Source organism: Alligator mississippiensis, chromosome 11 (genome assembly GCF_030867095.1).
Source record: "Alligator mississippiensis isolate rAllMis1 chromosome 11, rAllMis1, whole genome shotgun sequence".
Lineage (NCBI taxonomy): Eukaryota > Metazoa > Chordata > Crocodylia > Alligatoridae > Alligator > Alligator mississippiensis.
In genome coordinates, this window is record NC_081834.1 from 45,969,035 (window position 1) to 45,984,237 (window position 15,203).

Consider the following 15,203-nt stretch of genomic DNA (forward strand, 5'->3'; position numbering starts at 1 on the left):
TAGACTTACACCCACCTGTGTACCTAAAGACAGTCCCATGCTCCAAGATTAGCACAAATTTATCTGAAGTGGCCCCTTCCTGCCTTCAAGTCTAAATTGGAAATCAAAAGCAACAGGCCTCTTAGGCTGAGCATCAGGAATCAATCTGGGCAAGAGACAGATTTTATGTTCTGTGTACACCTATATTTACTGCCCAACTGGACACTGCCATACACAGAGGCCTATTGTTGGAAATATCAATGTAACATCCCACCCACTGCTGAGTCTGACAGGAGCGTCCATCTGCACGACTACTGATATGGTGCTCCAAGGCCAGGAAGCTGCTGCCAGAGCTAAATCACCAGGCATGAAAGAGTTGCCAACTGCCAGACACCAGGTGTGTTGTCTGGAGCACAATCAGTTGGTTCCCGTCTAGATAAGGAATCAAGATTCAGCTCTTAGACTCATGCTGCAGCTGCACTTACCCTTTAGTTACAGATGGTTTGTTACCTTGGGGGGGGGGGGGGGATGCCAAAAGGTACAAGGCAAGTACCCAAAAAAGTCACCCCCCACTTCAGTCTATAACAGATTCCTCCCCATACTGACAGCTTTAACAAAAGGTGGTGCCTCTATCTGCAGTACTTGTTCTGTAGTCAGACTAAGATTGAAAGCTCGGGAAAACCCAGAGATCCCAGCCCGTCACCATGCATGAAGGTGTATGTCAGACCACTGAAGAGCATAGAAATATAACCCTCACTTCCTTGAAATGTAGTTGCTTGTCACAACATTGTACATGGTAAACAGATTAGTTACTGCAAGGAAAAAATTCCACAGCAAATCCACAAGGCAGGCCTGGGGAGTTCCCAAAGCCAAAGCAATCAAGCAGAAGGTACAATCTGGGGATTTGATCCTTGGTGTCACAGGAGTAGGCTGCAAAGAAAACTTCAAAGCCTGCTGCTTGCACTGAACTCCACTGCAGAAAAAGTGAGTGCTTAAAGCTAGGGAAAAGCTAGCTCCTATGGATCCTACTGCTGCTTTGTCAGCTGAATATTCAAGTATCATTTCCCTGGATCAGAGCAACTACAGATAGGCTCCTTTCCTCTTCCAAGAGGGCCTCTCTCCAGCCAGCCATGGATTCTTTCTAGGACTTATGGACTATGGAGTCGAGGAAGCAGCAGAGGATAGTTTAGGGGTTTGAGTAGGGAGTGCAGGTTTTCTGCTGTAGGCCCAGCTGATGTGGAAGGTGATCAGCCTGGGCTTGAAGCAAGTGATCTGTGCAAGGAAACATGCAGGCTTGGAATGCTCCTTCTCCAAAGGGATTGTTCCTCTGACTTCACCAGAAGCTGCCACTGTCTTTGAAGTAAATGGTTCTATATACCAAGCTCTGCAGTACCTCTGTTGTTTGATCCAAAATGAGTAGAAAGAGCTGACAAGTCAACTAACCTCCTTGCAGCGCATCCTGCGACTAGACATCTTGAAGTAGTATTCACTAAGGCCATCAGGACTCAGCAGGTCTTGAGAGCAAGCCTGAAGCAGAGCACGCACAGACTTCTCCAACTCAAACACCAGATACACATAACCTTTTGGGGGGGGGGGGAAAAAAAAAAAAAAAAAAGAGAAATGAGATCAGATAGTAGGGCCTACAAGAGTGAAGCGCACCCAACCCCAGCACACAAAAAAACCAACGACAAACAAACAAACAAACAAAAAAACCTTGCTAGAACAGGCTGTCAAAGCATTTAAAGCATACCCATTTTACAGTCCTACCTCAACATTTTATCTTACTAGCCATTATTATTTTATCCCTATAATATTCCGACCTTACTACAGCAGGCTTACACAACAGCATCTGTGTGTGGCAGGGTAAGACTACTAGCCTAAGGCAGAGGCTACTATGCAATGACTGTGTCTTACTGCTTACAGTACATCCGGCTGAGATGGGAAGAGGCCAGACTACTTCATCCCTAGTGCCATACTTCTGACACAAGGCTGTCCCCTTCCAGCCTGTCCCTTACTTAAGAGGCTACTCCCATAAAGTGGAATTCACTTTGTCACCAACTAGTTTGGAATGGCAGAGAAATCTAGCCTGTGAAAGTATCATAGGTGCTGGGTGCAACTATTTTGGTCACCCCACAGCTTGCAGGAGCAGTACCCTCTGCTTTACAGCTCTTATGCATCAACCCAGACTCAAGACAACATAGACACTTTGAATAGCCACAGTGCTTTGAACCCAGGAAGATCATTAAATCCTTAACCCAGACTAAAGTTGCCTATAACTGCTCCAATCACACACTAAAAGACTCCACAGGGCAGTTCAGTTCCCTGATACCCAGATGCTGTTTGCCGTGAAAGTACCAAGTCCACACATGCTGTATTCACTGCTCAGGAGGCTTATGCCGGCAACTAAGCCTGAGCAGAAGTCTCCTTTGACTTGCCCAGAGGCTAGGTTGCCAAAACTTGAGAAGCGCCAGACTAGTTACGGACAGAGCTGTTCCATGTCTATAGATGGGTGCCTGGCGCTGGAAAGATTAAGAGAAGTTTAGGTATTGAGAGAAGAGATGTGTTCCCCTTGTATTAACCCAAGTGAGAGAGTTGAATGTTTACCCTACAGTGTACTGTCTCATCCAGTCACCAACATGCAGCTGTGCTATCCCAGCAGTGCTGTAACATAACATGGGAAAAAAGTAATCCTACCATGTCGCTATTACCTTTAGGCATATTACCTTTGGGAGGGCAGCGGGGGTGTTTGCCATCCTTACCAGGCCACTCCACACTTAGTGAGCCAAACACACGGAAGGTGTTGATCAGTCCCGCTACACAAAAGAAAAAAGAAAAAAAATTGAGCCAGCAGAAACCTTCGCCATGTTTGCCCTAGAACTCGGTGCTGCGTAACCAACCCACCTAAACAAGGCCAACTGAGCGGAGTCATGTCTTGGCCAAGGTTGCTGGGTCAGGGTCCCTGCAACAAGCACCTAGTTTAAGCAGGTATTTCAGTATGTATATTGGCCATTCTACAGCTTTCAACAGCGATGGTCGTACACAGGAGTTTTCAGCATGTTTGAGCAAGTTAATGCATCAAGGACTCACTATTTAAAGGAGTATTGACTTAACCCAATGTCTTGCTGTGCTTTTGACTGCTTTTGCAGAGGCATCCAAGGGCATTTCCTTCCGACCCTCTCCTACTCCAACCCCTTTGGGGATCCAGTTAGTGCAAGTTACCAAGCCATGTACTGAACATGGCATTCAGCTGATCCCTACCCCTTTTGCTTAGATGCAAGCAGATGCTTGAGCACTCAAACTGTTACACCACTTCTGCAGAACATGCAGTGCCACCTACAATGTGACTGGTGGGAAAACCTCTCTCCTGGGGATAAGAGTCTAACAGCAGCCTCCAAACTGGATCGTGGTGAGGGATCCTTCTGCCCATGTGATTGAGGGGTTGCAGGCCACTCACCTTCTGTAATATCCCATGGGACTCCTCCTAAAAACACTTTGCAGGAGTAGATTGGGTTCTTGTAGTTCCGGGGAGGGAGCTGCCCACTCCAGGTACACGTAGCCTCATTCACAGCTTAAAGAGCCAGAGGCAAAAGGAAAAAGTGTGTGAAACCAGAGTCATTCCACATGATGAAGTTTCCACCTCATCCCAACTGGCCTGGTCTCCAAGCATGCTGCCATGCCCCAATCACACCCAGTTCTCAATACAAGCCCCCTTTCCCACTGGCACTAGGCTGGCAAGTCCCTGTACCTGCAAGCACTTCAGGACAAAAGCCATACTCCCACATACCCAACACTGTCCCCCTGTGTAAGAGTGCCCTCCATCCAGCCCACAAGAGGGGGATGAGAGCCAAGGTGCACCATGAGGTCCAGTCACCTGACATCAACACAACCCAAGCCTCCATTTACCTGCTGCTTGCCTATGAAGCCTGGCTTCCCTTTCAATACTGAATGGGTCCTCTGGTGAATCCAGCAGATCCCAGGAAGGCCACACAGATGCCCCAGGCCATCTCTTGGATGCACTGGCTGGGGAGGAAGTTACTGCAGCCAATGCAGCTTGATCTTGATCCAGTCGTGATCCAATACCCATCTTTAAGGGGTCCCTTGACACACCGCTGAGGGGTAGAAAGGGCAGGGGCGGGGAGATCCGGAGGCTCGACTGCAAAGAAAAAAAAGCACTCTGCAACACCCATGGCAAATGGTGGGTGTTCCAGACTTGAGGTTAGACCAAAGCAGCCTGTAGTCCTGCTACTAGAGCAGAAGCTTAAAAAATTACTGCTACGTAACTTAGAGAGACTGGATCCCTGTGAAGTTATACAGTTACAGAGGAAGGATCTTGTAGTCAAATTGCTTGTCCAGGATTTGAGATCTGGTTCATCTGCAGCAGAACCAGGAAAAATTTGCTGCATTTGATCTTGGGCAAGTTTTTAAAATCTACAACAATTCTCCAACTTGAAGTGGGAGGAGAGGGAATGCATCTGCTACTCCATCCAAATTTATTTAAAATTTATTTTTTTCTTTTCCCAGATGCTGAGCTGGGAAAAATGTCTTGTTGCAAATGTACTGCAGCAGGGAGCCCCAATGCTGGCAAGGGCCTCTCAGCACAACTGAGCCACAACAGGGGAAGTGGACGGGGATTTGAGACCTATGAGAACTGCACCTTGCAGCTGAATACAAGAGTGGCAAAGCAGAGGGCAGCCAGGCTGCCAGGACATGAATGGACTGCTGCTTAGCCATTCCCCTGGAAGCTCACCAGCATGTCACTCTATAGGGTTGTTCACCATGCAGCACGTAAACCTATGCTGAAGCAGGATTCCCCTCTGGCAGCACATCTAGTCATTAGTTTCCTGTTGTCATCTCAACAGGCAGGTCTCCAGATAGCAGACTAATTGCTGACTTAAATACAGCAATCCTTTACGATAACTCCAGTTAACAGGCTTCTCCCCTGGGTAAGCACCCACCAGCAGACTGATGGCTGAGTAGGACCAACATGGCCAACATGCTGCCAATCCTTTCTGAAGGGATGGAAGCAAGCTGACAGTCACTGGGGAGCAAAACTCAAGATACTCCAGAACTAGCCAGCCACAGGCATGGCCCAGGTCCCTGCACACACAGGATTCACCACTTCCCAATGGAAGGGTAGTCTGCAGGATGACACTGTTGTGTGGAGAGGCAGGCTGTGGACTAGACCACAAGCCATAGGAAGCCAAGATGGCAGGAGGGGCCAGAGTAGTGCTAAAGTTGGACTGACTTCCCCCATTCCATCTGGGTCATGGCAGACCCCAGACATGTATGGCTGCCATTTCAAGCTTGAGACTATCTAGATCTCTCCTCTCCCCTGAGGGAATAAAAAACTTAATGGGGAGGGAGAAGGGGAAGAGAGCCAGTCACATCTCACTAGTAACGGAAGCCATCCTGTGATCTACAAGGACACCCAAGTGTATAAGATGGAGCAAGGGCCCTTTTCAAGCTTTCCTCCAGTACATAAGGTTGGGTTCTGGGAAGAAGGTGTCAGCACAGGGCCTGGAAAACATATGGCACCTAGAGAGCTAATTCTAGCTCATCTTGTCCAGGGAATCTATTCTTAGGGGGAAGAGAATTAGGATAGCCCTCACTCCCTAAAGCCATTCCTCTACTGGTACCTTACATAGCTGCCTTCAAGAGAAGGGGCTAGTGAGTTTACAGAGACCTCTTTGGAAGATTAAAGGCACTCTGCTGAACAAAGCCTGACCTATCTACAGAAGCTGGTTTGGCTCTTTCTGTCATTCAGGAATCTTCCCCCATTGTGGGTTAGCTACAAGGATGATTCATTTCTTACAGAAATCTGCAGCAGATTGGGCTAACCAAGAAGACTAAGTGTGCATCCCAGGCGTACTTGGGGATGACTTAAAAAAATCACGAAGCTCATCTCCCAGAAAACCAGGCATTTTTGCCTTCTAATAGACCAGAACCTGTAAAAACCTGACTAGTCATGGGAGCATGGGACTGGAAACACTTCTGTGGTCACTTAAAAGCAGGGGCCTGAAACCACTCAAGCAGCCAGATCAAGTCTTGTTTATGAACCTTGAGATTCAGCTTGAGAATCCCACCCCTACCCACCCACAGACACTGGCCACCATTTGAGTGAGACAGAGGCCTTCTACTTTCCAGCCTAATGCTTATTCATGGCCAATTTATACCCATTTGTTCTTATGCCAACACTGTTCTTTAATTTAAAAAAGTGTTCTTCCTGACAGCCAGTCTGAACTGCACAGCTATGCTGCATATGGCTCCAAGCCAAGTTAGTAAATTAAAGAACATGTGTCTGTGACCATTAGTTCATCACCTGACATATTCAGGCCCTACATATTATGTGGAAGAGCAGTTAGCTTCAAGAAACACCGAGACAGAGGATGCCCCTGGAAGCCACGCTTTTTGTGCTCTGCTTTCTCCCCAATTTGCTTGCCTCAATAAGCTCATTGCTATAAGCCAGTAGTGTGGCACCAAGAGACGAGGGAAGGGGGGAAAAAAAAGCAACGCATCACTTGGCACAGTGGCAGAGGGAAAGCTGAGAGAGAAAGAATCTTCCTTATAAATCCTGGTATTCTGCATGTGTGAAAGTAGCCTTTCCATGTTGTTTAGATGCTGAAGACCTGGAGTGGCAGCAGGTGAGTATCAGGAACTTCTATAGCTTACAGAATGTGAGAAGCCACTACCTTTAAAAGGCAAACTTCTAGTTGTGCTTGTTAGAAGTCCCCTGGATTCCCCTCCTCTACACTGGCCTTTTTCTAGGGAGTGTCCCCCATTGTTGTTTAGCACCTGTGAAGATTAAAGGAAATCTGCTGAGCCTTTAATCAGTAGCAACAGTAGCATTAAGCAGGACACTCTGGAGCCAAACACTCCCATAGGGGTCATCTAACCCAGCTCACAGCAGACATGGTGCTTGCTTTCATGGTTGGGTTGGCACAAGATGCTACTTGAATGTTCTCCTCCTAACCTGACTGTAGGTTACATGAACTCAAGCTAGCTAATCTAGCTCCAGAAGAACTGTTGAAAAAATGTGTGTGTGTGTGTGTGTGGGGGGGGGGGGGGGGGAAGAGGAGGAAGACAGGACACTTGAGTTACATACTAAGAAATACTTACAATTAGGTCTGAGAGATGGTCAGACCCCGAGCTGAATCCACTGGTATCAGAGTCAGAGGGGCTGCTGGAGCGTGAATCTAGGAGAGAGCGACTGTCCACGCGGGAACTCCTTGGGGTCTGTGTGGGAAACTTCTCCGTCAGGTCAGAACCAATTGGATCCAAAGGCAGGAAGCTGAGCGGGGGCTTCCCCAGAACATTTCCCAGAGGGTTACTAAGCATGCTGAGAACTAGAACAGAAAAAACAGCCCAGTTAATACTATGGGATAAGGTTCCCCTTCCCCTAGTTTCTTTTATAGCAGTCTCAAAACTTGAGCTTTGGAAATAAAGCTGAGGGATACTCAGTCTGAACCAGAAGTGATGCCAGCAAAGTCAAACATCTCCAGCATGCTTTGGCAGGGCACTGCTGGGAAGACAGAAGTTGCTGCTCTACTTCAGAATGCCGCTGCAACCAAATTTCTTAACAGTGGTTCTGCAGGCAAATGCACCAGCTTGGTACATGACACCAAAAGTACAGGTTTTGTCTGGCTGGCCTCCCAGATTTCCCCCTTGAATCTAGAGGTAAAACCTGCTTTTGTAGCCAGGTGGGCTCCCCTTGTCTGGTTACAAAACAGAATGGACAAGGACCCTTGTCAAATGAGTTGATGCCTCTGAACTTGCCACGTAGTTCAGCTTTCTGCATCCCATCATACCTGGTGTATGGCACTAGCAGCTAATGGGAAAATGCCCTCCATGACTGACTGCACATGCCCAGAAAGAGAGAGGGAGGTCTTAAGGGTAGGTACTGAGGCACTGCTAGAATTGGCTGTCTGCCAACCTGTAAGTAGGCTAAAGGTGCACAGATACATCGGTCCGATAACTGGATTGGCAGAGATAAAGAAAATGGTCTGCATTGGAAACTGGCTTGATACAGCTGATAAATGCCCATGCATGCGCACAGCTGCAGTGCATGCAGGTAGGAAGGAGCACAGCCCAGTAGCGTGGAGAACTGCGAGCAGCTGGTTAATCTGTTGTGGTAGAAGGGGGAGGGAGGGAGGGAAAGGGCATGGGGGGCAGATCAGGGCCCCTTCCCCCGCAGTGAGGAAAGGAGTGGGGCTGGGGCAAGTGCTGCCCAGCTGGGGTGGGACAAGGGGGTGGCTTGTCTGGGTGCTGCTGGGGCTATGGCAAATTTTGGTGTGCCTGCAGTACCCCCAACCCTCCCAGTGCCACTGTCACCTGCCCCAGTGCAGCACTGCTCAACACCTGCTGTGTGGGGCTCTTCCCAGCAGCGGCCATTCCATCTTATACAGATGCAGAGGCAAACTCCCTTCCCACCCCACCCTTCCAGGGTGTGCACAACAGTAGGATCCACCACCCTGGATGATCTGCTTGCAGGTCTGTCCCACACCCTGCCCCAGCTGGGTAGCACCCCCAGCCCCAATCCCTCCCTCACTGCAGGGGCCTTGATCTGCCCCCTCCCCACAACAGACTTACCAGCTGGACACTGCTGTTCAAGCTGCAGGGCTGCATATCAGAAAACAGACTGGTATCAGCTGGCATGCCTCCTTAAAAACTGGCTATTGGTATGGGCCCTAAAAATCTATCAGTGCACCCCTAAGGGAAACCAGTGCCCCAGATGCTGATCACATCTGCCCCAGCTAGCACACACAAGTACTAATAAGTATTCACCATACTGCATGCTGGCTGCCAGTTCCTCAGCTGTAAGGGAAGCACCAAAAACCTCTGGAGACGGATAAGCAGAGGCAAGCCATAATTTCCCTTACTTGTGTGCACACACAGTTACTTCTCCCAAACCAATACTGCTTAAGGGTGATGAAGTGTTCCTTACTACTCCCTCAAGGAGTCAGAGCATATCATTTCAGCCTCACCTTAGCAAAGTCTCAGACTTCAGCCATCCAGCCTGTTATAATGAACCATCCCTTAAACCAATGATTCTCAACCTGGCATCATTGACTCTCAGTCAATGATGCCAGGCACCCTGGGGTGCTACAAGGTGTGAGGTAATAAGTAGATAAAATGTAGGATCAGGCTGGTCCCTGCCTGAATGATCTCCTCCCTCCTTCCTATCCAGCAACTCTACAAGGAAGTAAGCACTGCAACACAAATTCCTTTTTTAAAATTAGGTGACAACTCAACAAGTTATGGGTGGTGGCTCAAGTGCAGTGAGACATGCCTCAAGTCCAAAAAGGTTGATAACCAGTGCTTTAGACAGAAGAGTTACATACTCAAGTAATACAGGACCCCTTATGTGGACTTGAGTGCCAGGACATCCCAGGCTAAGGAGGTAGACTCCATGGGACCAAGGCCATAACTGAGTGATGCAGAGACCACAGCCTTTGATGGGCTGAAGGTCTCTTTGCATAGGTCTAGGTAAAGCCCTGTGGCAGAGACAGGGTATTTTGGAGGGAGCTTATAGCTACTCTAGGGTCTGCAATGGCTTCACAACAGGCATCAGTTTCCAGAAAAGTGCTTTTGGATGTACCTAGTTATCTGTGGTAGTCACTACACACCCATCTTGTATCTTATTAACGTTTAACACTTTAGCCAACAGGCTTTACAATTCCAGTCAATAGGAAAGTAGAGGCTAAATCCAGAACATGTTTGGAGATGCAGTGTTTAAGTCTTAGAGAAAAGAAAGCTGGGGATGCTCCTTTTAGGAGCAGGGAATAGAATATGCTCATCTCCATTTAGCAAATACACACAGCTTGGGGGGAGGGGGGGGAGAAAGAGGAGGAGAGCTAGCAGCAGCAGATTTGAGGCACAGGATTAAGTGCGTTATGGCTATTTAGCAGCAGGCGCATACAATTTGTTTGTTTCTTTATGTTCCAGTTACTTATTCCCACCCACTCCAAGCTGCTGAGAGAACTAGGCTGCACAACTCCTGGTGTCACCAATAAGGACATTAAAAAAACAGGCCTGGTGTAGCACCTGCCTGCGATACCTTAGTGCTACCTACTGGTACAGGGACAGACCAAACAAACTCTGGTTCAGCACTTCAGGGGCTTGCTATGTGCCTAGTGCTAGGTTACAGGCAGACAAGGTTCCTTGGGTGAAGCCGATATCTTTTATTAGACCAACCCAAATGGTTGGAGAATAGTTATCAAGCAAGCTTTCGGGTTCAAAAACCCTTCGTCAGGCTAAGGAAGGGTCTGCAGCTGCTGTGTGCTCTTCCTGGATGGAATGAAAAGTAAAGAAGCCAGCAGCAGAGCTGGGCTGCATACAAGACAGGTAGTCAGTGAAAATGTAGACTGAGGAGTCAATGGGTGAGAAGCAGGGGGAGGGGGGGGAAGAGAAGGGAGATGAAAGTGGAGAGATACCTGGGGAGTCAGATGTCAGGCAGGTTATAATGCGTCATAAATCCAATGTCTATAGAGCTAGGTTAGACATCACTACGCCACATGCCCCTTTTAAAATACAAGAGGGATTACATTTTGCAATTCAGCTTTAAATTCCCCTGCAACTTTCAAGAACAATTAGATCTACCCACACAAGGGAACTGTGCACACAAGGATTTTCCTAACCATTTCCCTCAGCAGTACATACCAGTTTAGCACATCTAGCAACATCAACTGCGCACACCTTTGCACAGACAGCATGCAGGAAGCCACAGTCCAACCCGATTAGATGATTGGCTTAAGGCCTGCAGGCAGCGTAGTCTATTCAGTGCTGACTGCTGCTGCCACCACTGGTGGAGCTGAACTGGTGACAATGGGAAGCTGCAGTGTGACACTTGGATAGACCAGTTTCAGGGCAGGAGGAGAGGAAGGAGAAGCCTGGGCAGCACTATGCAGAGCCCACAAAGATCTGGTGGACAGAATGTCTCCCAATCCATGCAAAACTACAGCAGGCTTGTTTGCAGGCTTTCAAAACATGCCACGTGGCTTCAAAGAAGGCAGACAGCGAGCATATTGTTAGAGCTAGACAGCTGAATTTGTTAAACAGTCTCAAAAAAATCTGATTAGTCACTAAATGTTACAAGCTCTGAAGCACAGCCAGCTGATCCCACAGGCTAAGCCACAGCAGTAGGAATGCTTAAGTGTCAACCTCTCCTCCACCCCTGGACATGACGCTTTACAAGCGTGGAGACTGGGCAGCTGGTAGTGACAAATCCCCTGGCCTGCCTTGCCCCTGGTGTGTAGTACAACACTGCCTTCCCCTGGGGAAGAAGCCATCTTTGGTGCTGGAGGACTGAAGTCTAATTCTGATCAGAGATCTGAAGCTACTGTGTTAACTGGAAGCCTGGCACAGCAACAAGAGGCAAATTGCTTTGCCTTGTTTCACTGCACTGCTCAGTTCCTTCAGCAGCTTTGTGCAGAGCCTGTCTGCAGTCACTCCCCAGTCAGACACCCACTCCTTGCTAACCTGTTGGTGAATGTGGGTGTATCCAAATCCAACAACATTTTCCAGCTGGGATGCTATCACCACTGGTTGAAGCCAGGGCTGGGTTTAAATGGAAGGCTATGGAGTTACAAGCTCCCAGTCTCAAATGGGGACTCAAGTCTTACAGGTGCCAGCTACTAGGCACAGGTCCACTAAGACCAGAGGGACTAAAGATCTGGGTCAGTGTCCAGGATCTGGTTCTAGACAGCTACATTAAGTGTATCAAGTTACTAGAGTGCCTCCAGACAGCCTTCCTGCTCACATGTCAGAGGTACTCATGGAGGGATTGGCTCTGTAGGCTACATCAAACCTAACTAGCTCCACACCACAAGCATGGGACACCCACACTTAGAATCACAGCCTGTACAAGGTGCAAACAGCCTCAGATGAAGTTATGCCTGGCTAAAATCCCACTGAAGTCTGTATTGAGAACCCTTAAGCAACTGACCCCAGGATTTGGAACTCAGTGCAATCCTGCGACAGCAGCTCTCTGATGCTCCACTACAAGCATCCCAAATACCAGAGGCTCTGGCAGCAGGTCACAGGTCTGTCCCCATGGGAAGGGACTGCACTTGGACAGAGGTTGTTTTAAACTAGGAATCAAATCCAATAAACTTGGGTCCCAGAGAGCTGAGCTATTTGCTATCAAAATGAACCAGCACAGGACTGAAGAGATAGCTACTTGTTGCCCCAGAAGCATTTGCAGATGGATGATCCACCTCCTTCGGCAGAGAAATGGCACATGCTTGGGTAGAAAAACTGGTCCATCTACCACACTCCCCTCAGCTGGGAGGGAAACGTGGAAGCCACCAAACACTTAACTCTAGCATTCAGTAACCACACCTCAAGCTTGCAAGCCAAATCCTCCATTTGTATTTACTGGAGAATCTTCAGAGACTAAACGTAGGAAATGCGAACAACTAATGTGCAAAATCAGATCAGGATGCTCAAGTGCCCATAGGTATGTGGCACCTAAAGTGTAGTCTATCTGCACTCCCAGCTTGAGAGCAGCAGACCACCTTGTTCAGCTTTGTGCTGTCTGGACAGCATGCAACTGTTTCCACAGGAGTGAAGAGCCACTACCCAGAACTCCCTGGAAGGATCAGTCTCCTTTCATCACAGGAGATGCAAGAACCACCTTACTGTCCTTTTAACATCGTATGTTAACAAAGTTTAGACTAAGTCTGGCTGCTTGCCAGACTCTCCTGTTTGAAGTCTGCAAGGAAAAAAAAAAGTGGACAAGTATCCTTGGAGCACCCTCTGTAAGGTGCTTCCACAGGCAACATCTAGCTTATGTTAAAATCCAGACTGACATCCTGGAAAAAGCTAACACTGAAGATCAAAGAATGTGATGGAGCTTGTCGAGAGCAGAGCCAGTTTACATTGGCACGAACAAAAATCTCTATGAATGTTTAAGAAATATTGGAAGGGGAGAGGTGCATGTCAGATTCATCCCTAACTGAACAGTCAAGGTAGCAAGAGCTCCCCAGTAATTAAAAATCTGGGAGCTGAACAGTTGAGGTAAAAAGTGAATTGCACACTTCTAGAACAGTTTCCAGGTCTTCTCTCAAAGCAGAAAAGAAAGCAGCCAAACTTCCTTCGCAGAAGACAGCAGTCAACTTTTAATAGAAACTTGGTTTTAACTACTGAGCCACTGCTGCATTTCTACAACGACAGTAGTTGCAATTAAGAGTGCTTCATCTCCCTGTGCAAGGCAGGACAAGAGGCCAAGGGGTTGAGAAGGTTTATGGATCAGCCTGTCGCAACTAGTGCTACTTCCTTCCAGAACATGCGCATGCAGCAGCCTGCTCCCCACAGCATGGTAATACCAGTCCAGGCCCTCCAAGCTATGCCTTTACTGGAAACTTAGCAAGGTGGGAGCATAGTGTCTCTCTCAGGAGCCATGCTTCTGAGTGCTTGAGAAAGTACAGGCAGTCCTCAGACTTGCAACACAATTAGTTCCTGAAAACCACATCTTAAGTTGAAACATTGCAACTCTGAACCGATTTTCCCTATAGGAAACGCTTATAAATAGGGGATTGGTTCCTGAACCAAGGCCTGATACCGTTTTCTGAGCACAACCCAAAATTTTGTGCTCAGTCAATTATAGACGAGTCATAGTTACATTAACTTATTTATATTGTAAATAGCAATCATATTGATTTGGAAGGACTTCTCTGAGGTGACTTTGGACGTTCTGAAGGGCTATTTGTTGGACTTTTTGAAGGGCTCTTGGCTGGATTCTTCTCAGGAGTCTGGTCTGCAGGTTATTCTGGAGTCTTGTCTGCTTTCTTAAAGAAAGTGTCCAAGGAAGTTTGGGCATGGCATCGGGTCAGATCAAGCACTGTAACATCCAAACTGATGTCAAGAAATTTGAAATAGTGTCAATTTACAAATGTTGTAAGTGCAAAATGTTGTAGCTTGAAACGTTGCAAGTCGAGGACTGCCTGTACTCCATAATCAGCCACATACAGCTTTGCTAGTAGAGACAGCATCCTCAAAAAGGAAGAAATGCTGCTGAAGGGTGGCTACAGACCAAGCTGGAGGAGAGTTTATATGCCATGGCTTCAGCTACTGCAGTCCTCTTAGTGTTGTGCACAGGAAGAACCTATTTGTACCAGGCCTCAAGTAGATAAACTGCTCCTTGTGGTTGGGAAACTGTCCCCTGCCTGTCCTAGTAAAGCTAGCTGCCAAGGTTTGAAATTCCCACTGCCGACAACCTTAGAACCACTTTTCTATTATATGCCTCATTTAGATTTGCAACAGGAGATTGTCAGTTTTTGCTTGGCACATCTAGATGCATCAAGGGAGGGAAGAGGATCCGTCGTGCTGACACTCTGCAGCAAATTGGAGATCCTCATTTGGTCTAACCTATGCATTTTAGAAAGCCTGCTTAAAGAACAAGTGCACAATCAAAGGAAAAGCTGTGGGTAGCAACAGAGCTTACTCCAAAATCTTTTCCATACTGGTAACTACATAAGCTACCTTAGCACTGAATGCAGAAAATATGGAACTTAACTTCCAAGAACTGAAGCTTGTTTCTATTTTCTCAAGGAGGACTCTCCAGAGCTAGACGAGGAATTTTCCAGCAATTTCTCATTTCGTTTACATTTACAGAAATATGGGAAAAGCAAGTTCCTCCATAACCCAGTTGTGCCAAGTATGGTACCTTTTACAGACTTCATGACAACCTCTCCTGAAAAGCCTATAGCCATGACTGTTTTTGTTGAGCAACTGATGACAGTAATTAGCAAGTTTCTTTCTTGTATAGTAAAAGTTATGTTCTGGAGATCCAGGAAAATGCTCTGTTTATGGCTCCCCTCCATTCCTCTTACCCCTGTTCACAACCAAAGACCATTGTAAGAGTGTCCACCATGAGGATGGTTTAGTAAGCATGGCATGCCCCACGACTAACACCAATGTCTCCTTGGAAATTTCAAGGCACATGAAGCTCAAAATGAGGCTTCTGGACGCAAGCCTCTGAGCCTGCCAGACAGCAGGTACAAAACCTCAGAGTACCCAAGTGAGGCAAGTAGGCCCTACCAGGTCACCTGCACAACCACATTTAAAAAAGGCAGGCCCTGAAGGCATTTTTTTTCCTTCCTGAAAAGCTTCCTTCAAATAATGCAGGGAATCCATGGGAATTGTACTCAGGGTCAGTGAAAGCCTGACATTCAAGTCATCACTGTTTACTGGCCATCTACCAGCAACTACATTAGGTGACTAGAACA

The 15,203-nt window shown here is 47.5% G+C and overlaps 1 protein-coding gene across 8 annotated transcripts in view; it reads right to left on the minus strand.

The window, feature by feature from the left end:
* Positions 1-15,203, minus strand: part of CPEB1 (cytoplasmic polyadenylation element binding protein 1) — a 73,277-nt gene that overhangs the window by 11,097 nt on the left and 46,977 nt on the right. For 7 of the 8 annotated variants that reach the window (XM_059714945.1, XM_014604490.3, XM_059714946.1 and 4 more), the window contains 5 exons: positions 7,096-7,322; positions 3,883-4,132; positions 3,434-3,547; positions 2,688-2,792; positions 1,423-1,559 (listed from right to left, as the gene is read on the minus strand). In XM_059714945.1, coding sequence (XP_059570928.1) covers positions 1,423-1,559; positions 2,688-2,792; positions 3,434-3,547; positions 3,883-4,132; positions 7,096-7,322 — 833 coding nt within the window. The remainder of the gene's footprint in view (positions 1-1,422; positions 1,560-2,687; positions 2,793-3,433; positions 3,548-3,882; positions 4,133-7,095; positions 7,323-15,203) is intronic. The other variant, XM_019499388.2, reaches the window with a different exon arrangement.